This window comes from Clinocottus analis, unplaced genomic scaffold, assembly GCF_023055335.1.
Source record: "Clinocottus analis isolate CAN_PGR_092001 unplaced genomic scaffold, fCliAna1.0.p SCAF_8, whole genome shotgun sequence".
NCBI classification, from domain to species: domain Eukaryota; kingdom Metazoa; phylum Chordata; class Actinopteri; order Perciformes; family Cottidae; genus Clinocottus; species Clinocottus analis.
This window is the reverse complement of record NW_027176240.1, coordinates 10,319,331-10,339,727: the sequence shown is the minus strand read 5'-3', so window position 1 is coordinate 10,339,727 and position 20,397 is coordinate 10,319,331. Positions and strand designations below refer to the sequence as shown.

The 20,397-nt window shown below is 40.3% G+C and overlaps 2 protein-coding genes across 6 annotated transcripts; both read right to left on the bottom strand.

Annotated features, from left to right (window-relative positions):
* Positions 1 to 2,760: 2,760 nt before the first annotated feature.
* On the bottom strand, positions 2,761 to 12,010 carry LOC137779699 (polyunsaturated fatty acid 5-lipoxygenase-like). 4 transcript variants are annotated; one of them, XM_068567840.1, is made up of 14 exons: positions 11,785 to 12,010; positions 10,761 to 10,959; positions 10,574 to 10,655; positions 10,380 to 10,502; positions 9,224 to 9,330; positions 8,975 to 9,147; positions 8,736 to 8,882; positions 8,443 to 8,646; positions 8,279 to 8,366; positions 6,343 to 6,433; positions 6,023 to 6,144; positions 5,558 to 5,658; positions 4,727 to 4,897; positions 2,761 to 2,968 (listed from the first exon to the last, which is right to left on the bottom strand). In XM_068567840.1, the coding sequence occupies exons 1-14, from the start codon at positions 11,932 to 11,934 to the stop codon at positions 2,789 to 2,791; spliced, it is 1,938 nt and encodes a 645-aa protein (XP_068423941.1). In that variant the 5' UTR covers positions 11,935 to 12,010; the 3' UTR covers positions 2,761 to 2,788. The 4 variants fall into 4 exon arrangements, with proteins under 4 accessions (XP_068423941.1, XP_068423940.1, XP_068423942.1 ...); XM_068567839.1 differs by having other exon boundaries at positions 6,343 to 6,521; positions 8,280 to 8,366; XM_068567841.1 differs by having other exon boundaries at positions 6,343 to 6,425; positions 8,280 to 8,366.
* Positions 12,011 to 12,700: 690 nt separating this feature from the next.
* On the bottom strand, positions 12,701 to 19,622 carry slc25a16 (solute carrier family 25 member 16). Of its 2 annotated transcripts, none has more exons than XM_068567166.1 (10): positions 19,350 to 19,622; positions 19,037 to 19,188; positions 18,015 to 18,107; positions 17,803 to 17,936; positions 17,593 to 17,656; positions 17,066 to 17,187; positions 16,831 to 16,897; positions 16,472 to 16,634; positions 16,295 to 16,363; positions 12,701 to 15,258 (listed from the first exon to the last, which is right to left on the bottom strand). In XM_068567166.1, the coding sequence occupies exons 2-10, from the start codon at positions 19,131 to 19,133 to the stop codon at positions 15,102 to 15,104; spliced, it is 966 nt and encodes a 321-aa protein (XP_068423267.1). In that variant the 5' UTR covers positions 19,134 to 19,188; positions 19,350 to 19,622; the 3' UTR covers positions 12,701 to 15,101. The 2 variants fall into 2 exon arrangements, with proteins under 2 accessions (XP_068423267.1, XP_068423265.1); XM_068567164.1 differs by having other exon boundaries at positions 19,037 to 19,165.
* Between the last annotated feature and the right edge of the window lie 775 nt (positions 19,623 to 20,397).

The following is a 20,397-nucleotide window of genomic DNA, read 5'->3' as shown; positions in this document are numbered from 1 at the left end:
CAAAAATCAAAAATCTGCAAAACTGTATTGTATTGATTGTAGAAAAATATGAACGCATCCCAATCACTCACTAAATACAACTTGCGCAAACGCTAGCTGTGCAAGTTGTATTTGTATCTATCCAGTTGTTGGCTTCGAAACGGCTGACTCGGAAGAGAGAGATGCCTCCTATTGGTTGGAGCTGAAGGGGGTGAAGAGGTTCTTTCTTAATGAACTGAAATAAGAGGAGCAAAGTTCTTTACAACCCTTAGGGGCTGGATGAAAACTTCCTGTTTTAGACATTGGACCAGATTAAAGTGATGAGATGCTTGCCATGCTCAGGCTGATGGAGCATTTGAAGCCATGGTGTGAATGTTTTGATGAAACATAAGTTGAGTAACTCTCTTTATTGTTGTACATTCTGGTTTGTATACGTTGCTTTCCCAGGATCCTGCTTGAGTCCGCTTGTGCAGCAAGTGCAGACATGGACATCCATTCCATTCCTAAGCCTTGTGCCAAGGAAACATGCAGAAACTCGAATTGCAATGTAGTTAATTAACCTGCATGCAACATTCTGCATGTGCTGAATGTTGTGAAGCAAAATCAGCCAGGTGTCATGTTTTTGTGTCTCTCTCATATGGTCTTAAAGTTAGTTGAGTCAACTGAGCCCCGTTCTCTGTAAACATCCTTCGAGCAACCTTTTTTTTTTACTATTCTGTTCATCAATCATTTTATTTATGTATGGTTTTGCTGTTTTTGAAACAAAAAGAATCAAAATATACTTTTTCCAAATAATTACTTGATAACACTTTATAATAACTACACACTATTTAGCATTAGTAATGCATTAGTAAATACTTACTCATTATTTATAAAGCATTGTTTCCATGTGAACACTCATTAGTAACTCATTAGTAAGTAACACATAAACACAGTTAAATGTTTTTATTGTTAATTAATAAGCTATTATGATTGGATTTCCTTTATAAATGATTCCCCATTTATAAATTAAGTTATATATATTGCAAACCAATTATTCAGGACTTATAGATGATAGTCCTCTAAAGTGAGGACTATCTTTGCTTTACAACGCATAAATAAATGACATTGAAAGGCCAGCAGTTCCTCAAAGCTAACAAAAATCTCAGTTATCTTCACAACATAAAAAAGGGAAAGAGACACAACACAAAGTGCTAAAGAACATCGATATGATGGTGATGGGGCTATGCTCTGGCGTTCGGAGGCTGGCGGGCAGCGGAAATTGGAAATTTAACTTTTCAATCTCATGTGAAACACTTAAATGTCTTTGAGCATTTATTAAACAGATACTTGGAATAATTAGAGCTTTTTCAACACGGCTGGTTCGGAGGTCAGACATAGTTTAATAGAGTTTCATTCATGTATGTTTGGAAGATGTTTGGCCCTGAGAAGAAAGAGTGGTGGACAGAAAGACAAAATAGCCGACGGAACCTAAACAATGATAATCAATTCTGTTATTTCCCCATTTCGGTGGCGCTGATCCGACGAGGTCAAGATGAGCTGTCTCTGCTTTCATAGTTCAGCAATATAGTTAGATTTAGAAGAACACCATGATAAGTGTCCACCACATGGAGCATAGTGAGTCATCGGGACCCACGAGAGCACGACAGTGATACAGATGATGTAATTAAGGTGTGTGGATGGAAATTGTTTTATACTTGTGCTTCATATTAAGTCTTGCCTTTAGTTTTATTTTATGCTTAAAGTACAACTGCAAGGCCACATACAGAACACACATATCTATGCCCTGGACACAACCCGAGTTATCATGAACACATTCCAGTACATGTTGAGTTGTGTTCATGTGAACATGGAAGCAGCCCCATAACACACTGTATGTAGTCAGCCCGAGAAGATAAGCTTAATGTGAGAGTTCACTGATTAAAAAGACACAGGACTCGTAGAGAGTCACAGTGAACTTGCACTGGTTTAAGCATAACAATCGTCCTTGCTGCTACCACTGCTGCAGATAACCTTAAGGCGTGGTATTGTGGCACACTTGCACAAAACTGCCTGACATGGTTTTCTGACAGGAAAAGAGCTGTCAAAACTATTGCTTGTCTCAAGTGCCATGCTAAGAAAATTAAAGGTCTAAACCCTTAAACAAGTGAAGCCACAAGTGTTGAGAAAAGACAGGAAGCAGAAATGTTCATCATTAAATTGTCATTATAAGTGAATGAAACCTACCATCGTACTAAAGGCAAGTCAAATGCCTTCTTTACACATCAAGCACTACCATAAAAGTGTGCATCATCAAGGAAAAGGAATAACTGTAAATTAATTGCGATCCAATGGAATATGGGTCACAAAGCTGTTTAATCATGAACTGATTTCCTCATTTTTTAATCCTATCAAGCACATTGGCTTGACCCTGTTGCTTCCGTTTGATCATGTCTGGGAATAGTGTAACTCACATAAAGCTACATGTGTTTACTGCTGACTGGACTTAAACATATATGAATGTTAACATATTGTGTCTTTCAATGAAAGCCATGTGTTTTTGATTTAGATGTTGTGGTAAGAGGATCGTTATATGTCGCTGTCACAAAATGTATAAAATAGTTTTAGTATTATCAGATGTGAAGCAGTTTAACGTCTTCTGTTTTACAGGAGGAGACAAAAACTAAGAAGTAAGGTTTAAGCTTTTGTCAGCACATTTTAATACACAGATGTATCACAGTAACATACTCGGGTGACAAAGAGTCAGTGATATTCGCAAAACTTCAATGTCCTATTGGCAAAATATTTTGCAGACACATGATTTTATTCCTCAAACTGCAACACTGTTTGGGATTTGGTCGGGGGACATGTTGTAGTAAGGCAGCTTCTTTCCGTTGTTCCTCTTCTTAATGGAGCTGCTTATCTCTGCCAGCTGCTTCCTGAACGTCTCCATGGCCGCCTTCACTGGTTTCTCTATGAAGTGCTCATCAGGATACATGCCCAGGTACAGCTGCAAGGAGAGAGAGTTGAGACAGGTCATTCAGCCAGGAGGCACACTGCAGGGAAGGTGGCACATATTGAAGTAGAGGGACGCTTCTTGGAAATTTACTAATTTAGTTCTGATCCTGAGACCTGTGCGGTAGAATAATTGCCTGGTGTTTTATAAAATGTAATTCGGGAATGAGGCCCACACCACACGCCAGAGAAGCACAACGGACCCGTTCACTTCCTCTTCAACTCAGTTCCGAAATGACATGCGACAGACGAGCAAAATCTTAAACCGCTTACCTGATACAAACATTCTTTCTCAACCCACCCGGACGACCAGCTTTATCCTGATGTCCGGGAACTCCCTCCACCTCATACCACGCTTCGTCACCAGCATCCTCTGCCACGTTTAGCCATCCACAATCCATGCCCTTCTCTGCATCCATCCTGCGACGTCTTCGAAGTCGTTGGCCCTCGCCCTCCAATATCCCCAGGGGGCACCCGCCGGAGAATCAATCACTTAAACAATGGGCGACCCTCATTCACCGATGCTCCGACAGTCTCTACAAATCACTCTTTAACTAGAGGACAGTCTCTCGACCGAAGAACCCGACTATCTAACGCAACGCTATCTGCTAAAAAAGAAAAGGAATATCTTGCCCCATGGTTTTCATGAATCGCGATTAGAAACGAAACGTGGTCCTGCCTGACATCCACTGCTACCTTCATTAGAAGTTGAATCCCTATTACAATAGCCGATACCATTCCTTCCTATACTACCTTTATTCTTCTATATCCTACACTGCGGTTATTAGTCTTCTTAACTTCCTGTCATTGTTCTGCGTACTACTCTAAGGACAGGAATCAGTTATAGACTGATAGTTACAGAACGTGTCGTAACCCCATTACGTCGTAGAGAGGAAGAAAAAGAGAGAAAACAAGTCCCTTGGGGCTTCGTGTCCAGTCTTGACCCACTCACACATAGCCATGCTTTTTAATGGTCTCCATGCGGCTATATCACACTCCACACCTAACCATCTGCCTCTCACTTCAGACCTCCTCACCTGCCGGATCCATTCACACCGTTCAGGCTACCTGTCGCCCTTTATGGACAAAGTATTAAAGTTGCCGGCTTCCTTCGGCCCCCTGCGCTGCCCAGAGTTTATCGCCTAAAACTCCGACCATCATCCATAACAACATGCCATCCTCAACCCACCTTCCCCTTCCATCTAGACTCGTACGGTTCATACAAACCTAACCAGGACTACTGAAACTCGACATCAGCAAGCCGAGACCCCCTTTTTGCTACAGTGACAGGCAAGGGGGCCCCGCGATCCCGGTTTCACTACCATTCATTCCGCAACAGCGTCGCCTTCACTGCTCCAAGTCAAGGAATCCCGGACCACATCATGAAGATGGTTAGCCGATGGTCTTCCCCCGCGTACCTATCTTACATCCGCTCCACAATACCGACAATAAAAAATGTACACCGGCACTTTTCTTCATTAATCTATCTTTTGGGGACTCTGCACCACCAGAGCTGCTGAAGACATGGCCCCCACTCATAAGTCACCACCCTCGCCGTTCCCTCCAGCTACCGGATGCCAGCAGTCTCTCATCGCATCCCTCCATTCTTCTTTCTACGACCCCTCTACCTTTCTACTTCCTTAATCCAACCCTTTGATTCCATCTCACAAAAACAAATCTGTTAACTCAAAGCGCTATGTTGCGGTCTTTGTTAGTGAACTGTGTGCTTTGACACAGGATGCCCTTTCCGTACCTCTCCCTCCTGGTACTGGCTGAGGGCCCAGACGGCCCCCAGGTGCCAGCTGGAACGTCCGCGATCAGGAAGGCTCTCGATGATCAAGTTCACATCTGCCAGGCCTTTCTGGTTGGGCGGAGGCCTTCTCATGGTTGATGGAGCGTTGGGGATCCAGGAACACCAGTCATACTACACCATGTACACAAAGATACAGAATGTGAATACAGTTATATTTTCTTTTTTTTTAAAACTTTTTATTTTGTGTTTTCGACACATCGGAGTTGTCCTTGACATCCAAATAAACAAACAAACAGATAAAGCAAATAGCATATAGTTAAAACAGTAGCATTTAGTGTCGGTAATCTAATTGCGAGTATAAATTCTAACCCTTACATACATGAACCTCCACACTAACAAATGCCCATACACATATACTAAAACCCATATACAACCAGTAATATTTTCACAAGTATTGTACTATTCTTTGTTAAATAATAAACCAGTGAAACTCCCTTACTAAAAGAAAATGTCTAATCTGGACTCATTTGATGAATATGAATTTATTTCATCAAAAAGCACAACAATTTTTTGCCCCATTAACCATCTCATGACCCTTCAAGATATATTGGGACCTGCTGATCTCTGGACTATACTACCTTACTGATTATAGTAATAATTAAAACATGATGCATTAGCAATAACAATCCAATAATGGAATCGATAATAATATATCAGTCGCATTGACACATTTTTTTTCAGAACAAGCAACAATAGTTTAGATTTTGCTGATAATACTTATGTACTTTTACCTAAATAGGATTTTGAATGAAATGAGTATTTGTGTCTCACCTGTCCAAAGTTGACTGCTGCATGCTGGGCCGAAGCAGTGAACACGATGACGGTCAGATATTCTATCAGCTTCTCGCGTGATTTCAGGAACTTGGGAAATTCTGCGCACAGATAAAACTTACAAACTGAGCTTGAATCTGTACAATAACCCTGTGTGAAATGTCCTTGCACAATGAAGGTAATGGAGAAATGCAGGAGGAGTTTTACAACACTGTTGACACCATCACCGTCCTGTGGCTTCCTGTCTTCCACTTGAAACTATCCGTCCAAACAGAACAGATACGAATTTGAAACACTGTCTGTTCCCTGACATACCGGTCTTCTCCAGAAAACCCAACACTAATACAAAGTATTGAAGGTTGAGTGAGCAGTTTCTCTCCTCGAGAAAATCAACTTTAAATATTGATTAGTTCCTGCATTTTGATTGTTGTTTCGATACTAACAGAAAAATAAATGTGTACCCACCGCAGTGATCGAAGTCCTGCATACCGAAGCTGCACACATCTTTAATGAAGGCCTGAATTTCTCCGTCTTCCTGCACCGTCTCATCACTTGTGTAGTAAATATGCACCACATCTGACACAAAACTGCCAGAAAGAAAACAAGACAGAAGTCAGGCATAGAGAAAATAAAAAAAAAATATATTTTACACACACACACACACACACACACACACACACACACACACACACACACACAGACACACACACAATAATAGCAATGTCCCCACACAAACACACAAACAGTGCTGTCCATAAAAACTCCTCCAAAGTGTTGGTCATCACCTCTTGGTGGCCTCCCACACCCTGTAGCCATCGTCTCTGTAGAAGTAGGTGGGCAGCTCCTCCTTGTTATCCACACCACGAGCCTTGATCATATCCGGGAAGCACAGAGATCTGAAAGTCAGGGACTTCATGGCCTTTTGAATCATCTGGACGTGTCCACCTCCGCCTGTTGCGTTTGCCTTGAGGAGGTTGGAGAAGATACAGCATCACTCTCATTACTCTTGCAGCCAATGATGTTGCTTTTGAGAGTCTGTTACTGAATGCACTATGGCCCATTTAAAGAGAACAACTGTTTGAGCTATACAAGTTAAACTGTATGGAAATACAGTTTAACTTGACACCAGAACAACTTCTTGGCTCAAAATAACTGTTTTGATATCTTCCAGTCCAGCTTTCGTTAGCACCACAGTACTAAAAACTGCTTTTGTTAAGGTTTTCAACGACATCCACTTAAACATAGACAGTGGCAGAACTTCAGTCCTCGTATTACTGGATCTCAGTGCTGCATTTGACACAGTTGATAATGACATACTACTAGACAGACTAAAGTCTGGGTAGGACTCTCTAGTGCAGCACTTAACTAGTTTGAATCCTACTTGAAGGACCAACAATACTTTATGTCTGTCTGTGGTGTTCCCCAAGGTTCAATACTGGGGCCTCTTCTGTTCAACATCTACATGCTTCCACTGACTCACATTTTGATAAACAACAAAGTGTGTTATCATAATTGTGCAGACGATGCACACATCTACATAACTATATCACCGGGGGACTACAATCCCATACAAGGGCTGGCTAAATGCATTGAAGAAATCAAAAACTGGATGTGCCAGAAGTGATTGTTTTTGGTCCCAAGGACGAACGATTGAAAGTCAGCGCTCAGCTTCAATCACTAATGTTAAAAACCATAAACAAGCCATACATATAGGTGGAGTTATGGATTCAAACCTCAACTTGAACAGCCATTTTAAGACTTTTTAAGACCTGGCCTCCTGTCCAACAAAAAATGTACTTTAAAATCCTGCTGCTGGTTGATAAAGCACTGAATGGTTTAGGGCCTAAATACGTTTGTGATCTGCTGCTATCTCATGACCCATCCCGTTCCAAGAGTCAGAACTAAACACGGAAAAGCAGCCTTTAGCTTTTCTGCTCCACATATCTGGAACAAGATCCCTGAAGGCTGGAGGTCTGCTGAGACCCTCAGCTCCTTTAAATCCAGATTGAAGACTTTTCTGTTTGCTGTTGCCTTTAATTTAACCCGATTTAGGGATATCAATTTCTGCATCTCACTGCTGCTTTTTATTTCTTAAACTGCACTGCAACTTTTATTATATTTCTTGCTTTTTGACTGTTTTTCAATATTTTAAAATGAATGTTGTTAATTGTTTTAAAATCCTTTTTTTTTGGTATTATGTTTTTATTTTTTTTTATTTTAATGATATTATGTGAAGCATTCTGAATCGCCTGGTTGTTGAAATGTGCTATACAAATATACTTGCCATGCCTTTTCCTCCGGATGCTTTTAACTAAAAAAATCTCTTGAGAGTATTACAATTTTTCTGTATTTTGATTCCACATGTCATGATATGAGTTTCCTGTTTTATTTTGTAGTCTTGTGTTGTCTGTGTCTCTGCACTCCCTGCCCTTGTAATTGTCTGGGATTGTCTGTCTACCTGGTTCCTGATTGTGCATTCCCTTCACCTGTGCGGCCCTCGTTGTTTCCATCTGTGTCTCGTTACCTCCCTCTTTAACCCCTGTTTGTCTAATGTCCCCTGGTCGTATCGTACTGTGTGTTACCGCGTGTCCGCTGGTTGGTCCTCTGTGTTAGGGTAGTGTTTTTTGGAAGAGTTTTTGAATAAATTTACTTTATTCAACTGTTGCTAAAGCGTTTGGGTTGTCCTTTATATCATCACCTGACACCACATCCATAAACGCACCTTATCAAAGATGCCGCACTCACAGATGAGCTGCTCTCTGGCCTTGGTGTTAATAGCCATGGTAAAACGAACGTGCGGGATAAGTAGCTGGGAGAAAGAACATCAATCCATGAATCACTCAGTCAAATGAATTAATCAGTCAGTTGATTATTCAGAGTGTTACCTTATACACAGGGTGAACAGCAGGGAGCTGCCTGTACATAGCAACACCAAACACCTCTGAGATCAGATGAGTCCTGAGCAGATGTGTGATGGTCTGGTGGTACTGGAAGTCGGATGAACGGACCCAGATCTTAGCCAGCAGCCAGTCGTACTTATCATCAGTGGGAAGGAAGATTGGTTGATCTTTACCTGGAGTCTGCCCAAGCTGGGAAAATACAAAGGTCAAAGGAGAGGCAGGAATACATTTAATTGTACTGAAATGTTTCCCTCATTTGCTGCTCAACATCACTGTACCTGTATGGCTATGGGCAGGATCTTGTTCTGAGTGTTCTTGTAGAGCAGACAGATCGTAGGTGCCAGGTACTGCAGCGTGCATGGGTCTGTGCAGTTAGAACGGATGCCATCCAACACCTCATAGTCCACAATGTAGATGTTACCTGCCTGGAGCCAGAACGTTGATCAGCATTACACGTCATTGGGAAAATGTAGGTAAGACATAACGGAATAGGTTCACAGAAACAAGCACTGTCTACCTCTATTTCTTGCTCCAGAGTCAGCTCCCTCTCCAGGCTGACAGAAACCATCTCATGAGTGACAGGAAACTTGTCAGGAAGTTTGAGGCACTTTTCGATCACCACGGGGTTGCAGCCGTTTAGAAATTGGTACCCAAACATGAAGTCCTCCTTCCAGTGTTGCATCACATACTCTGGATATGAATATAATAGAATAAATATAATATAATATAATACAGATCATATATCATTCATATATGTGAGGCTGACCTGAGATTGTGTTTTTGATTCTCACAAAGATCTTCTCAAAATCGCCAAAGTCACTCCAGGAGGACTGGAACATGTGCATGAACTGGTTGACAAACAGGTTCTCTATTCTGGAAAGTCAGCATCATCGTCATCATCATCAGATCCATCACCATGTTCATGTCAAAAAGGTCTCAGTATTTAATATGTCAATTAAACTCAAAACTTGTTTGAAAGAAGCAGCCTTAAAAGCCAACTAAAGCATTTTGGTCAACACCCTTGAAGTCAGTGGTGGGTCGTCAGGGCCTTCTAAGCCTTTACTGCCTGCCTAAACCCAATCACAAAGTTACAGCTATTTTATAATTTAATTGTTTTTCACAAATAAACTACATGTATTATAACATTTTTTCCCAATTAGCTTATTTTCTCATTGCACAGATCCTGTCTTCCTCTGTTGCTCTGCCTTCAGCACTGCTTTTTCGGGCATCAGGCTTTCATCCAATCAGATGTTTTCTCTCCTGTGTGTCTCTATGTCAGCAAAGCAGTTTAAGCAGGCCTTTGCAGATTAAAGTACACTGAGCGTGGACGTTGTGGTTGATTGTCATGGACTTCAAAAAATCAGATCTTTAGTTTTTTAAAGCTGGGCGGATTCTTTGATGTACAGGGCCTGCGAAATGGTGTGGACGTATATGATTGGTCAGTGACCCAGCGTGACAATTAACATGCGCTGTGATTGGTCAGTGGGCACGAAATTATTACAAACTTCTAGTTGCAACCTAGAACCAAAAAGCTACATTGCTGGTGGATTAATTGATGACTTGCTTGTGTACCAATGATGCTCTCGCACAAAGGATTACGGAAATGTGGTGAATGAAATGCTGGCTGCGTAAATTTTCCCTATTGTGTCTATGTGTAAGCTCTCACGCAGGCATGAAAAGCACAATGCAAATGTCCCTGGTAATAAAAAAAACATTAACCCTTCTGTTTTTCCAGGAAATCATGAGTATAGAAAAATAGCTGGACCTCAACACTTGATCACAGCATCATGAAAGCTAAACAAACATGTTAAGGATTAAAGCTCCACTAACTCACACTGTTTTGTACTGTATATCAGCTGTATTGACAACCAAGTAAACCTGTTGAAGCTTTGCCACAGCAATCTGTTTGAGGGAGCACGTACGCCTTGCTGTAGTTCAGTACAAAGTCCACGCCCTTCTCACTGTCAAACTGGACGTCCCGGGGCAAATCCTTGTGCCTGTCAGCGTCTATGCTCATAGGGAAGCCTGGCTGCCACTCCTTCCACCTGTAGAGGACAGCAGAGTAGTTAGTGAGCAGCCTCAGCCTTCTGTAACACACACTGCAGTGTGAACTTGCCTGTATGTTTTCCTCCTACTGTCCAGCTCTTTTTGTCTATGCTGCTTGACCAGGCTGGTCTTATCATCCTGAGGCAGATGTGCTGCAACAGACACAAGACATGAGGGATGGGACAGAGCTTGTACTGTAGACTGATATCAGAGAGGAGGCGCGCAAACCAAACACAATGAATTGAATACTGATGTACCTCTTCCATCCCGCAGCACCACTTCCTTGTCATCCACCAGCCAGCGGAAGCAGGGGAACTCCAGGTAGTCTCCAGACGGGGTCTTGACTGTGATGTAACTGCAGTACCAGTCATCCTGCATCCAGTACTTCTTCTTCTCAATCTTCACCAGCAAAATCTCACCCAGGTTCTCCCCAACCCTCACATCATAAGAGTCCACCTGCAAATCAGTCAGCGGTTAAATAAATAAGCTTAAAAAATATAGTGTGACTTCCTGAATCAGGTGTGTACTGTTAGTTTTGTTATTGTTTTTTTAAAGGAAAAGAGGGCAACCACATGCTACTGGTAAGAAACATTAATTTCACAGGTAATAATATCATGTGAAAATTATTGAGCATTTTATATAATAAAACATTATTTAGGTAAATTAAATATATTTTTCATCTTTAATTTTAGGTTTGCAATGGGCAACAAATTAAAATGGTAAAAAGAGTTTTATATAAAACACTGTGTGAAGAATACTAAGCAAATGCTACATTTCCATTTTGATCCCTCATCCCTTTAACTTCTTTTGTATTGCACCTGCTTACTTTTATTTTTTCTCTATTACATTGATTACCTTTATATTGTTTTTATTTTATGTTTTTATTGTGAAACACAAATAAACTATTTATATTTAATTGTTCGGCTGTATTTGTTAGGCTTATTAGTCAAGAATACATTTTAGTGGTATTATGGAATAACCTCCTCTTTATTAATTTTAAAACACAATGCAGTCTTCAGTATAACAAAGAGAACATTTTTAAAAAGCTGCTCATATTTTAATAAAAAATCCTACAAATTTGTGTTTCCCCCTCCAAAATAAAAGTTGTCATTTTCAAACTGTCAACTTCAAGTTACAACACTGTTGTAACATCTTCCTCTTTCATGTCTGCATGTAAACAAGCTCATCCAGTGTTTGTGCATAGTTGCTAGCCATTCATCAGAAATAAAAATATTTGTCACAGTCATCCTTACAGCTCTGCATCTGTGTGACATCACTTACCGCTCCCCTCTCAAAGTCATCGTACAGAGCTTTGTCCAGCAGCGTTCTCTCGCTGCATCCCTCCGAGCCCACCAAAGTAATGTAGATATAATCATCCGTCCCAGCGAACCACTGACTCCCTGTGGAAACCGTCACTGTGTAAGAAGGCATGGCAGTAATGAAGCTTCCAACGTCCTCTGAAGATGAAGAAATCTGCAAAGAAGTTACAACCAGCCTCAAAAGTGACCCCTTCTTCAAAACTGTCTATCTTTCACTGATGTACACTTCTCAATTCTCTTGCAAAACAAACATGTGTAATCAGGAAGAAGAGGGAGGTGCAGGAGACGATACCTCCGCCCTCATACTATTAATGAGGTCAGAATATAATACAACCGTCTTGCCCATGTGTTATCTGTGGTGATTTCCATTGATCAGACGTGAATGTGGCTGCAGAGACAGGTGTCTTATGACAAAGGGCTGATATCACATTCATAATCTTTTTCTGCGGACAGGAGGGTGTTTTATAAAAATATAATAAAAGGAAGAATTCCAGGGTTTTACTGTATTGAACTGAAGACGTGGAAATGAAAGCAACGCCTGAATACTTTTACACATCACATTTACCAGTCAAATTAGTATGTGACACCAGACAACAACAGGTAGTGTTTTCCAGCTTCAGTGAACTCAATGCAAATGCATCTGTGGTCTGGTGAAACTGTAACATTGATATACACAAACAGTAGTCTGTGTGTGTGAAACTCAAAGTGGATTTCACTTATTGCTGCTTCACAAGTTGTATGACAAAAACTCTCGAAAAGGATTAAAACACATCCAAGTCAGCTACTGCTCATTGTAAAAAAAAAAAAGGTCCGACAGTATTGGACAAGATCCTTTAAATTTTCACACTCACAGACAAAATAAAGACACAAGCGTTGGTACAAATGTAAACAAATATACAAATAGAGAAAAAGAAAATGGACGAACAAAATATGACATTTTCATTGGTATATAATTCTCAAAAGTATGTATTTCTTTCCGTCACGTCTATTGTAGCTTGTTACATGCAATTACATATACAAATGTATTCCTATTACGTCTGGTACAGTCAGCAGCAGGAACAGAGCTGTTCTTGAAGGATTGGTAGACTTTGTGGATGTGAAAATAAACCAGCAATAACAGTGAAAGATCAAGTATTTGAAACCAAAGAGCAGTGGATGAAAGCACAGCAGAAATGTTGCTGTATTTTGTTTCCCAAATGGTATAGTGGCCACTTATCACCAGTGAGTCATGATAGTGTTGGGTACTGTGGCGAATGTATTGTTGAATACACTTGGAAATCAAGGCTTAAATAGAGGTGTCTCATTTACTCGCACTTTCCTAAGTAATTCGGGAGAATTATATGTTGTTGGAGATATTTGTACTTCTGTTCGACTACACACACACACACACACACACACGACACGACACACAGCCCTTTGGAACAACCAGACAATAAACATTTTGGTTTCTATTTGAACTACTTGGTGACCAATCTAATCACGCCAGCTACTCTTTTGGTTCCGATCGATGGGTGGCCAACATCCAACTGAGAGGTGACTGAATCCCTTTCCACACCACTTCCTTCCCCAGTGAATGGCTTTCAAGGTGTCCATTGGTCCATGTAAATTCTTCATATATTTAAATATAGTAAAAGAATGAATTTCAAGTGGCCTCGTGATGCTCGAGTCTGGCGTCCCAGAGTGTGCAAGAATTGTTGATTGATTTTTTGGGGGGACAAGAAGACATGATTTTCTGAACAAATTTGCATTTGGACTTTCCTATGATTTTAGCTTTTTTGTGAAATATTTGGGGAAATATAACTCTTTAGGTTTTAAGAAATTATTTAATTGAAACAAACGGAGAAGTTTAGAGAGGAAAAAAAATACTTTTAGTAGATGTAAGAAAACTGTGCCTAGTGGTCGTACATAGACGTGCTTAATTTGACACTAATCAAACAATGTCCTCCCCCAGTCATATACAGCGTCTAAAAGCAGAGACATTAACTAAAACCATGCGGAAAAAAACCCCAACAAAATACAATCACTTATTCAGTAATTAGCATTGAGCATTTATGGGACATTAACTTCAAAAAGCCATCCAGAAGCTCTCATGAGTCATTTCAGCTGAACTGGTTTAAAATAACTGTATATATTATACTATGTGGAGATAAATGTATAAGAAGCTTCTTTGAATAATGTGTGTGCTCTGATGGTAAATAATACAATTCATATGCAATGCTGCCACCCAGTGGCAACAGGTCACTAAATTAATAAATAAATGAAGAAAAAGCTACAGTGATGAAGTGCAAATTTCTCCTGAGTGACTTCACGTCCCTCCAGACCTACACCCATATCATGGTAAAATGATAAGACCTTCAACTCAAAATATCTCTCCAATCGCAGCTGAGAGTGTACATGAAACAATATCATTACATTGACATACAAAAATAGAGTAAGTGCACAGTAACAAAAAAAAGAAGTTTTTTTCCAGCAATTGAAAACACAAAAACTGCTTCAAATCAAGGTTTCGGCAATACAATGTAAAATGGTCTAAAATCACGGCACTGCATACTTAAAAAAATAATTTCATTATTTTTGTTTTTGATTTGTGTCGAGGACAATAGGTTAGACACACAAACAATATTCTTCTAAAGAAATTACACCCCAAACCTACAACCTAAATTTAAAGACATGCTAACAAAAAACAAAACATGACAAATCATCATCATTTAAAACTCTAGCCAAATTTTAACAATAGTCAAGCATCATTATGGTGACGCATTTCACCAGAGTTCCCTTCTTTGTAAATACACTGATTAGAAAGACACTGCAATTGTGATCATGTTAAGCTGGAGTCCATCTTAAAACCACTGAGATTATGAGGATATATGTGTGAATGAGGAGGCTTCTACACAATCAGTAAGTTGTAGTTGTGCTGCCAACAACAGTGTTAATGACCACATCTTTACCCCAAGCCATCAAACCAACTAAACAGACAGCTGAGCTGTTGGATTCAAGCCCCATGTCGAGTGTTTAGTTAAATCTTCTCTTAAAAGATGATGACAAACAAAAGCAGGAAGTAAGAAGTAATGAAATCGAACAAAGAAAAAGTCCCTTACTGCCTGATATCCTGTTTCAGAGTTAAGAAGTAAGCAAGGAAATAGCAATTCCCATACCAAGAAGTTTAAGACGTATCTAGTGAGCCTCTGATCATTCTACAATGGGAGCATTAAGGTTGATCTGCATAACGACCTGCAACAGACAGGCCTAAGTGCAACTCAGAAGGTATAAAAACAGCGACTAGTTTAGGTGGAGGATCTGCTTCATGAACTCATAGGTGGTGAAGGCGACGGCCTGGGAGGGGACACAGCGGATGAAGTTGAGAGAAAGGCCTCGGTACAATCCCTTCTTGATCCCGTACTTGTTATACACGTACGACAAGGTCTTGCTCAATGATCTGTTTAATGAAAAAGAACAAAATCAAACACTTTTTTTTGATGTTTTTAGTGGTGTGTGTGGTCATTTTATGTCTTGAGGTTGTTGTTGTTGTTTTTTTATGAGCTCACCAAACAAATACTAATACGACAAACAAATACTAATACGACATTACAGGCATGAATATATCTATTTGTTTGTTGAGGTTTGTTATGGGACCCTAAACCCTGGTGATGAAGAGCAGCCAAATTAACACAAACAAGGAGACAAATGACCTTCTAGGGAACTGATGTGTTGACTGAACCTTGTAAATGTGTACTTTTTAAATATCAAGGAAAAGAACATAATACAAAAACTATGAGCAGTGTTTGGACTGGCACTGTGTGAACTTCAACAGGTATGAACGGTATGTTGCTGTAGTTTTACAGTTAAGTTGCTATTGTGCTCCTTGGAGTTTTGGGCTTTCATCATTTTATCTGATGTAAACAGCCCACCGATCGCCTGAAGTTCTCTCTCACGCTGTAAGCACGCACTTCATCATCAAAGCCTGCTTATAAAACCAAACATGGAAGCGAATCATTCAAGGGAAAGCCTCATTTAATGTCCAAAACATTTGAATTCAAACACTGATTTGAAAGAATAAAGAAAAAGGGACCAAACATGATGTATTAAGGAGCCCATATTAGAGAGAGTGCCAGACAAGTTGCCTGAGGAGATTTCACCTATTAGACGCTCAGGAACGACTTCTTCAGTATAAATGAATCCTCTTGTTAGATGATCACTTAACCTAATACTTATGAAAGGTTCATCAGCAGTGTGGTGTAAGAGCAGCTTTCATCTCTACCATACCACTGAGTATCACAGTGGACTCCTACAACTAGTTCTCCTTCATTTATCTTCTAAAGAGTAACCCATAAGATTAAAACTTCACTGCTAAACTCCCAAATCAAATCCAACCACAATACTAAAGCAACCATTTGTTGCCTGACGGATACTATGTGGAGCAGCACATCATGGTATAACCGATTTTGGAGAGTGGGAACATTGGAGATACTTACACACATTTTTCAGAGTCAGGAAGTATGGTTCCTAACTGCATTCTTCTCCTAGCCACATCTAAGGGGTACCTAGTGAGAAAAAGGCTCAATGTGACACATCAAACCTTAATTAATCAGTGTGATCAACAGCTACCTGTCAGCCCTGAAGCTTGTTGGCGGCCTGCTGATAGCACTTACGATATTGCTTGAGCGATGGCACCGGCAATCCCTCCACAGAGCAGGTTAACGTGTGCCTTCAGAATGCGGACATCGGGGTTGTCTGAGGACGGTCGGCCCAGCATCTCCGGGAAATGTTTCAAGCCGAGGCTCTTCAGGGTGCCAAAGGTGAAGAATGAGAAACCTGGAGAATTAAAAACCGAGAGAAGATATAAAGAGTCAAGCTAATTGAGGACATATGTAGTTCTGCTCAACGTTGTTGAGCAGAACTACCTTTGTCCTCAATCATAAGATGTCCTCAGCAAAGTAAAAGATGCCCATAGCAAAAGCTGGTATCAAAGCTCATATCAATCTTTGCAAAAAATAATCTCAACAATCACCTGCATAAGGGGCCATCCCAATAAGTGTTGGAATAAGTCCCCTATAGAAGCCTGAGACGCCCCCCTCCTTGGCAAAAAAAAAGAAAAACAGGTCCAAGTGCATGAGGTATATACAGTATAAATTATTAACAATATCAACAAGAAAAACTTAGATTTTCATGCATGTTTGTATGTAAGGCTTGAATGTTTGTGAAGACTGTGTTGCTTAATTGAGAGCTTGAACTGAGCACACTACCTTAAGGTAGATGGTGTGGAAGGCATTGGCAATTCCAGTGTATCGATGCTCTCCTGTCACCTGGAAGGCCAGTCGAGCTCGGATCACATCCAGAGGATAAGTGCATATCACCGCAGTCATCCCTAAAAACACATTTATTATTATGGTTATGGTTCAACAGGATTAACTGAGATTAAGCACTCACACATTGTAGCTGTATTTAATTTAATGTGACAGACTTTCCACTTTTTCTCAATCTCTTTGTACTGATGCAAACCAACTGTAAGTCGGAGAATTTCAATATCTTTTTTAAAGATCTATTAACACACAATAACAAGACGTAACGCTCACTGGTGTTGTGGTGATGCAGTATTTGTCACAATATGAGAAAGTTTGCATTGAGGTTACAAATGTAACCAGTCTTTCATTCAAGAGAAGCAACTAATGTCAATACTCAATAACAGGAAAAAGCATTCAATGTACGGTGCATGATATACAACTGGCACAGCCTGAAAAGGAAATTCTTCTCAGTCAAAAAGGTACATTACCTGCCATAGAGCCCGCCATGAGGCGGTGGATGTGTCCAGAGATGCCAATCTGTTTACTTAGAAACTGTAAAGAAAGGAAACAAAAAAGTCTACAGTTTCACCAATAGAAAGCATTTCCCTGAAGAACTGCTGCCATCGGTTTTATTATGACAGTTGTTTTTTTTTATAACATTGCCATTTGAAAGTGTTGTTCTAAAGTACATCCTTCACCTTTTTATATTTGTCAAATGCCATGAACTGGATGGCTCCATATGGAAATATCCTGACCATCATTGCTCCATTACCCTTGTACAAGCCAAGGAAGCCTTCTTTTTTTGGCACAGCTTTGAGAGTGGCAAACACTCCTGCAGAGAAAAAGGCCAGAAGTGTCACTCATGTGGCACAGTTGTGTGAAAACACTTATTTGCTGCTGATGTTTCTACCTAAATGTTTGTAATGGGGGTTCTGGGCTTGAAGAAGAATCTTGATTCGGTCCAGAGGAGCAATGGTACTCTTGGCACAACATCCTGCAACACCTAATCAATAACAGAGAAACACGGCATCAACACATGTATTATTACGTTAATTTATTAAATACATTTTTTTTGTCTTTTTTTTTTTAATTTTCAAGATATGCATAAAACATACTAGTAATAACTATTATTATAAGTAGATATAATATTATATCCAACACGCACGCACGCACACACACACTTCCCTTATACAACTCTATATAATACAATCGTTTATCAAATATTTTTTTGTATTAATTGCAACTTATCATGTTATCACAGGAGAATGTTTGGCAATAGAATAAGCCCATAATTAAGAGACTGGTCAAGAGTTTAACTTTGAATTAAAAAAAAAGAGTAGCATTGGTCGTCCGACCGACACATGTTTTAAAGTAGCTAACAGTCAGATAAAAAGGCAGCAAGTGTAACAGTGAACCCCTCATATGTGCAAGTGCAAGATGTGTTTCAAAATAAAAGACAACACAGAAACTCACTTAACTGCATTTGTCATGAATCCAGCAGATTAATACATTTGTTTCAGTAATCATACTTTCTAATCAATTATAAGTGGATTGCACGTTTGTTGCTATGTTTACAATGATGTACGATGAGCTGTCTTGATGAAGTGTTTTTTTTCTTATTCTTAATGTGTCAGGTGTCTCTCTTGCTCTTTGAATCGAAATGCTATATTTTTTGCCACGCTGCAAAGGGAGGTCAAAGGTCATTGTCAGCAGAGGTATGATATTTTAAAAAACCCTAATGAAGTACATACAGTACAAACAATATCAGTGGGGAGGCAGTCAGTGTCTGTCAGTCAGTCTGTCAGTTTCTGTGTCACAAAACAAAGCAGGAGAAAGCAAAGCAGACCTATAAAGGTTTGAAACTGTGTCCTCCTGTCCTACCTCGTGTAAATCATCAAAGCGCTGATGCTACTAACTGATGTCAGACCTTACCTCCAGCTGTAAAGGAGCGAAGGAAGTAGTAGTCCCTCTTTGCAGGTTTGCTGCTGCTTATGGCAGGAGATGTGGAGACTACAGCCTCCGATGTCATCCTTCCTGCTCAGCACTCGGCCACATCCATGGCTGTGTAATTTGGGTGAAAAACACTGTAAAAGCACATGTGACTCGCTAAGTATCATCACCCTGACACATTTAATTATGGGCAAACCAGACTGTCATGCTTTGCAATGGGACACAACACTGTCAAGGTTAGTAGCCAGCCACAACGAGCAGGTCAATTTAGAGACACGAGCCCCCTGATACTCACAAGATAATCAAAACTCTCAGAGGCACGGGAGTGGAAAGTGTGTCCAATGCGATCACATTCGCTGCGTCTCCAGCTTCTCTCGTGTATCTGGCGTTGACGTTACTTCCTCGGTATAATCCCGGTTGGGTGGCGTTCCCATGGACTCCTGGTTCCTCGCTGTTTTGCGTTCAAACCCCGAATAAAAGAGGGGTGAAAGCACCCAAAGCTGAGGCACTTTGAAGATTCACGTAACGCGCTCGTGCCCTTTGCCCGTGCCGACAGTCTACGTCTGACCTGAATCAGTCGCACGGTGATGACGCAGGAGGAAGGCAATAGAGAGGAGCATTTAGCGGAGGAGTATATATTGCACTATTTGGTTTACGGTACTATAATATTGACACATTTATGACAACACGTCGTTGGAGAGACTTTATCAATTAAAAACGTAAAAAAGTTGCTCTGCATGTTTTACCCTCTGTGGCATCGTGTTGCCCTCAGGCTACAAAGTAGCGTATTGGACCTCACGTCACCCTTTTAATGGTTTTTCAATTTGAAACAGACATCTCTGTGTCCAATGAAATAAAGCCATATTTCCAGGAAGCAAAGCTACACATGACACAGTCAGTGCCAGATATTTGTAAATGCACTATGGCTTTTTAAATATTTATATTAAAATATATGTAAGTACAAAATGCATGCATGCACGTTAGTATGTAAATAAGTGTTTGCTTGTCTCAATACTTATTTTATTGTTTTTGTCCATTGCCACAGGGCAATATGTACATGTGTATTATATATATATTCACATGTTTCATAAAATAAAAAGGTCAGGCCACAGAGGGTTAAACCCTTTCTTTAGAAAAGCTATCTAACACGCCCGCATTACCGTAACGTCGCAATAAATTATTAATTATCTCGCTATTACTAGCGCACCCCTGCGTCCATTTGCTATAAAAACACGCAGCACTTGGACAAACCCACGCCAACGGTCGTAACGTGACTCCATCCCGGGTTTTCTCTCCCACTCTTCCCTCCAGTGCCGACGACGCGAATTTTTTTTTTTTTTTTT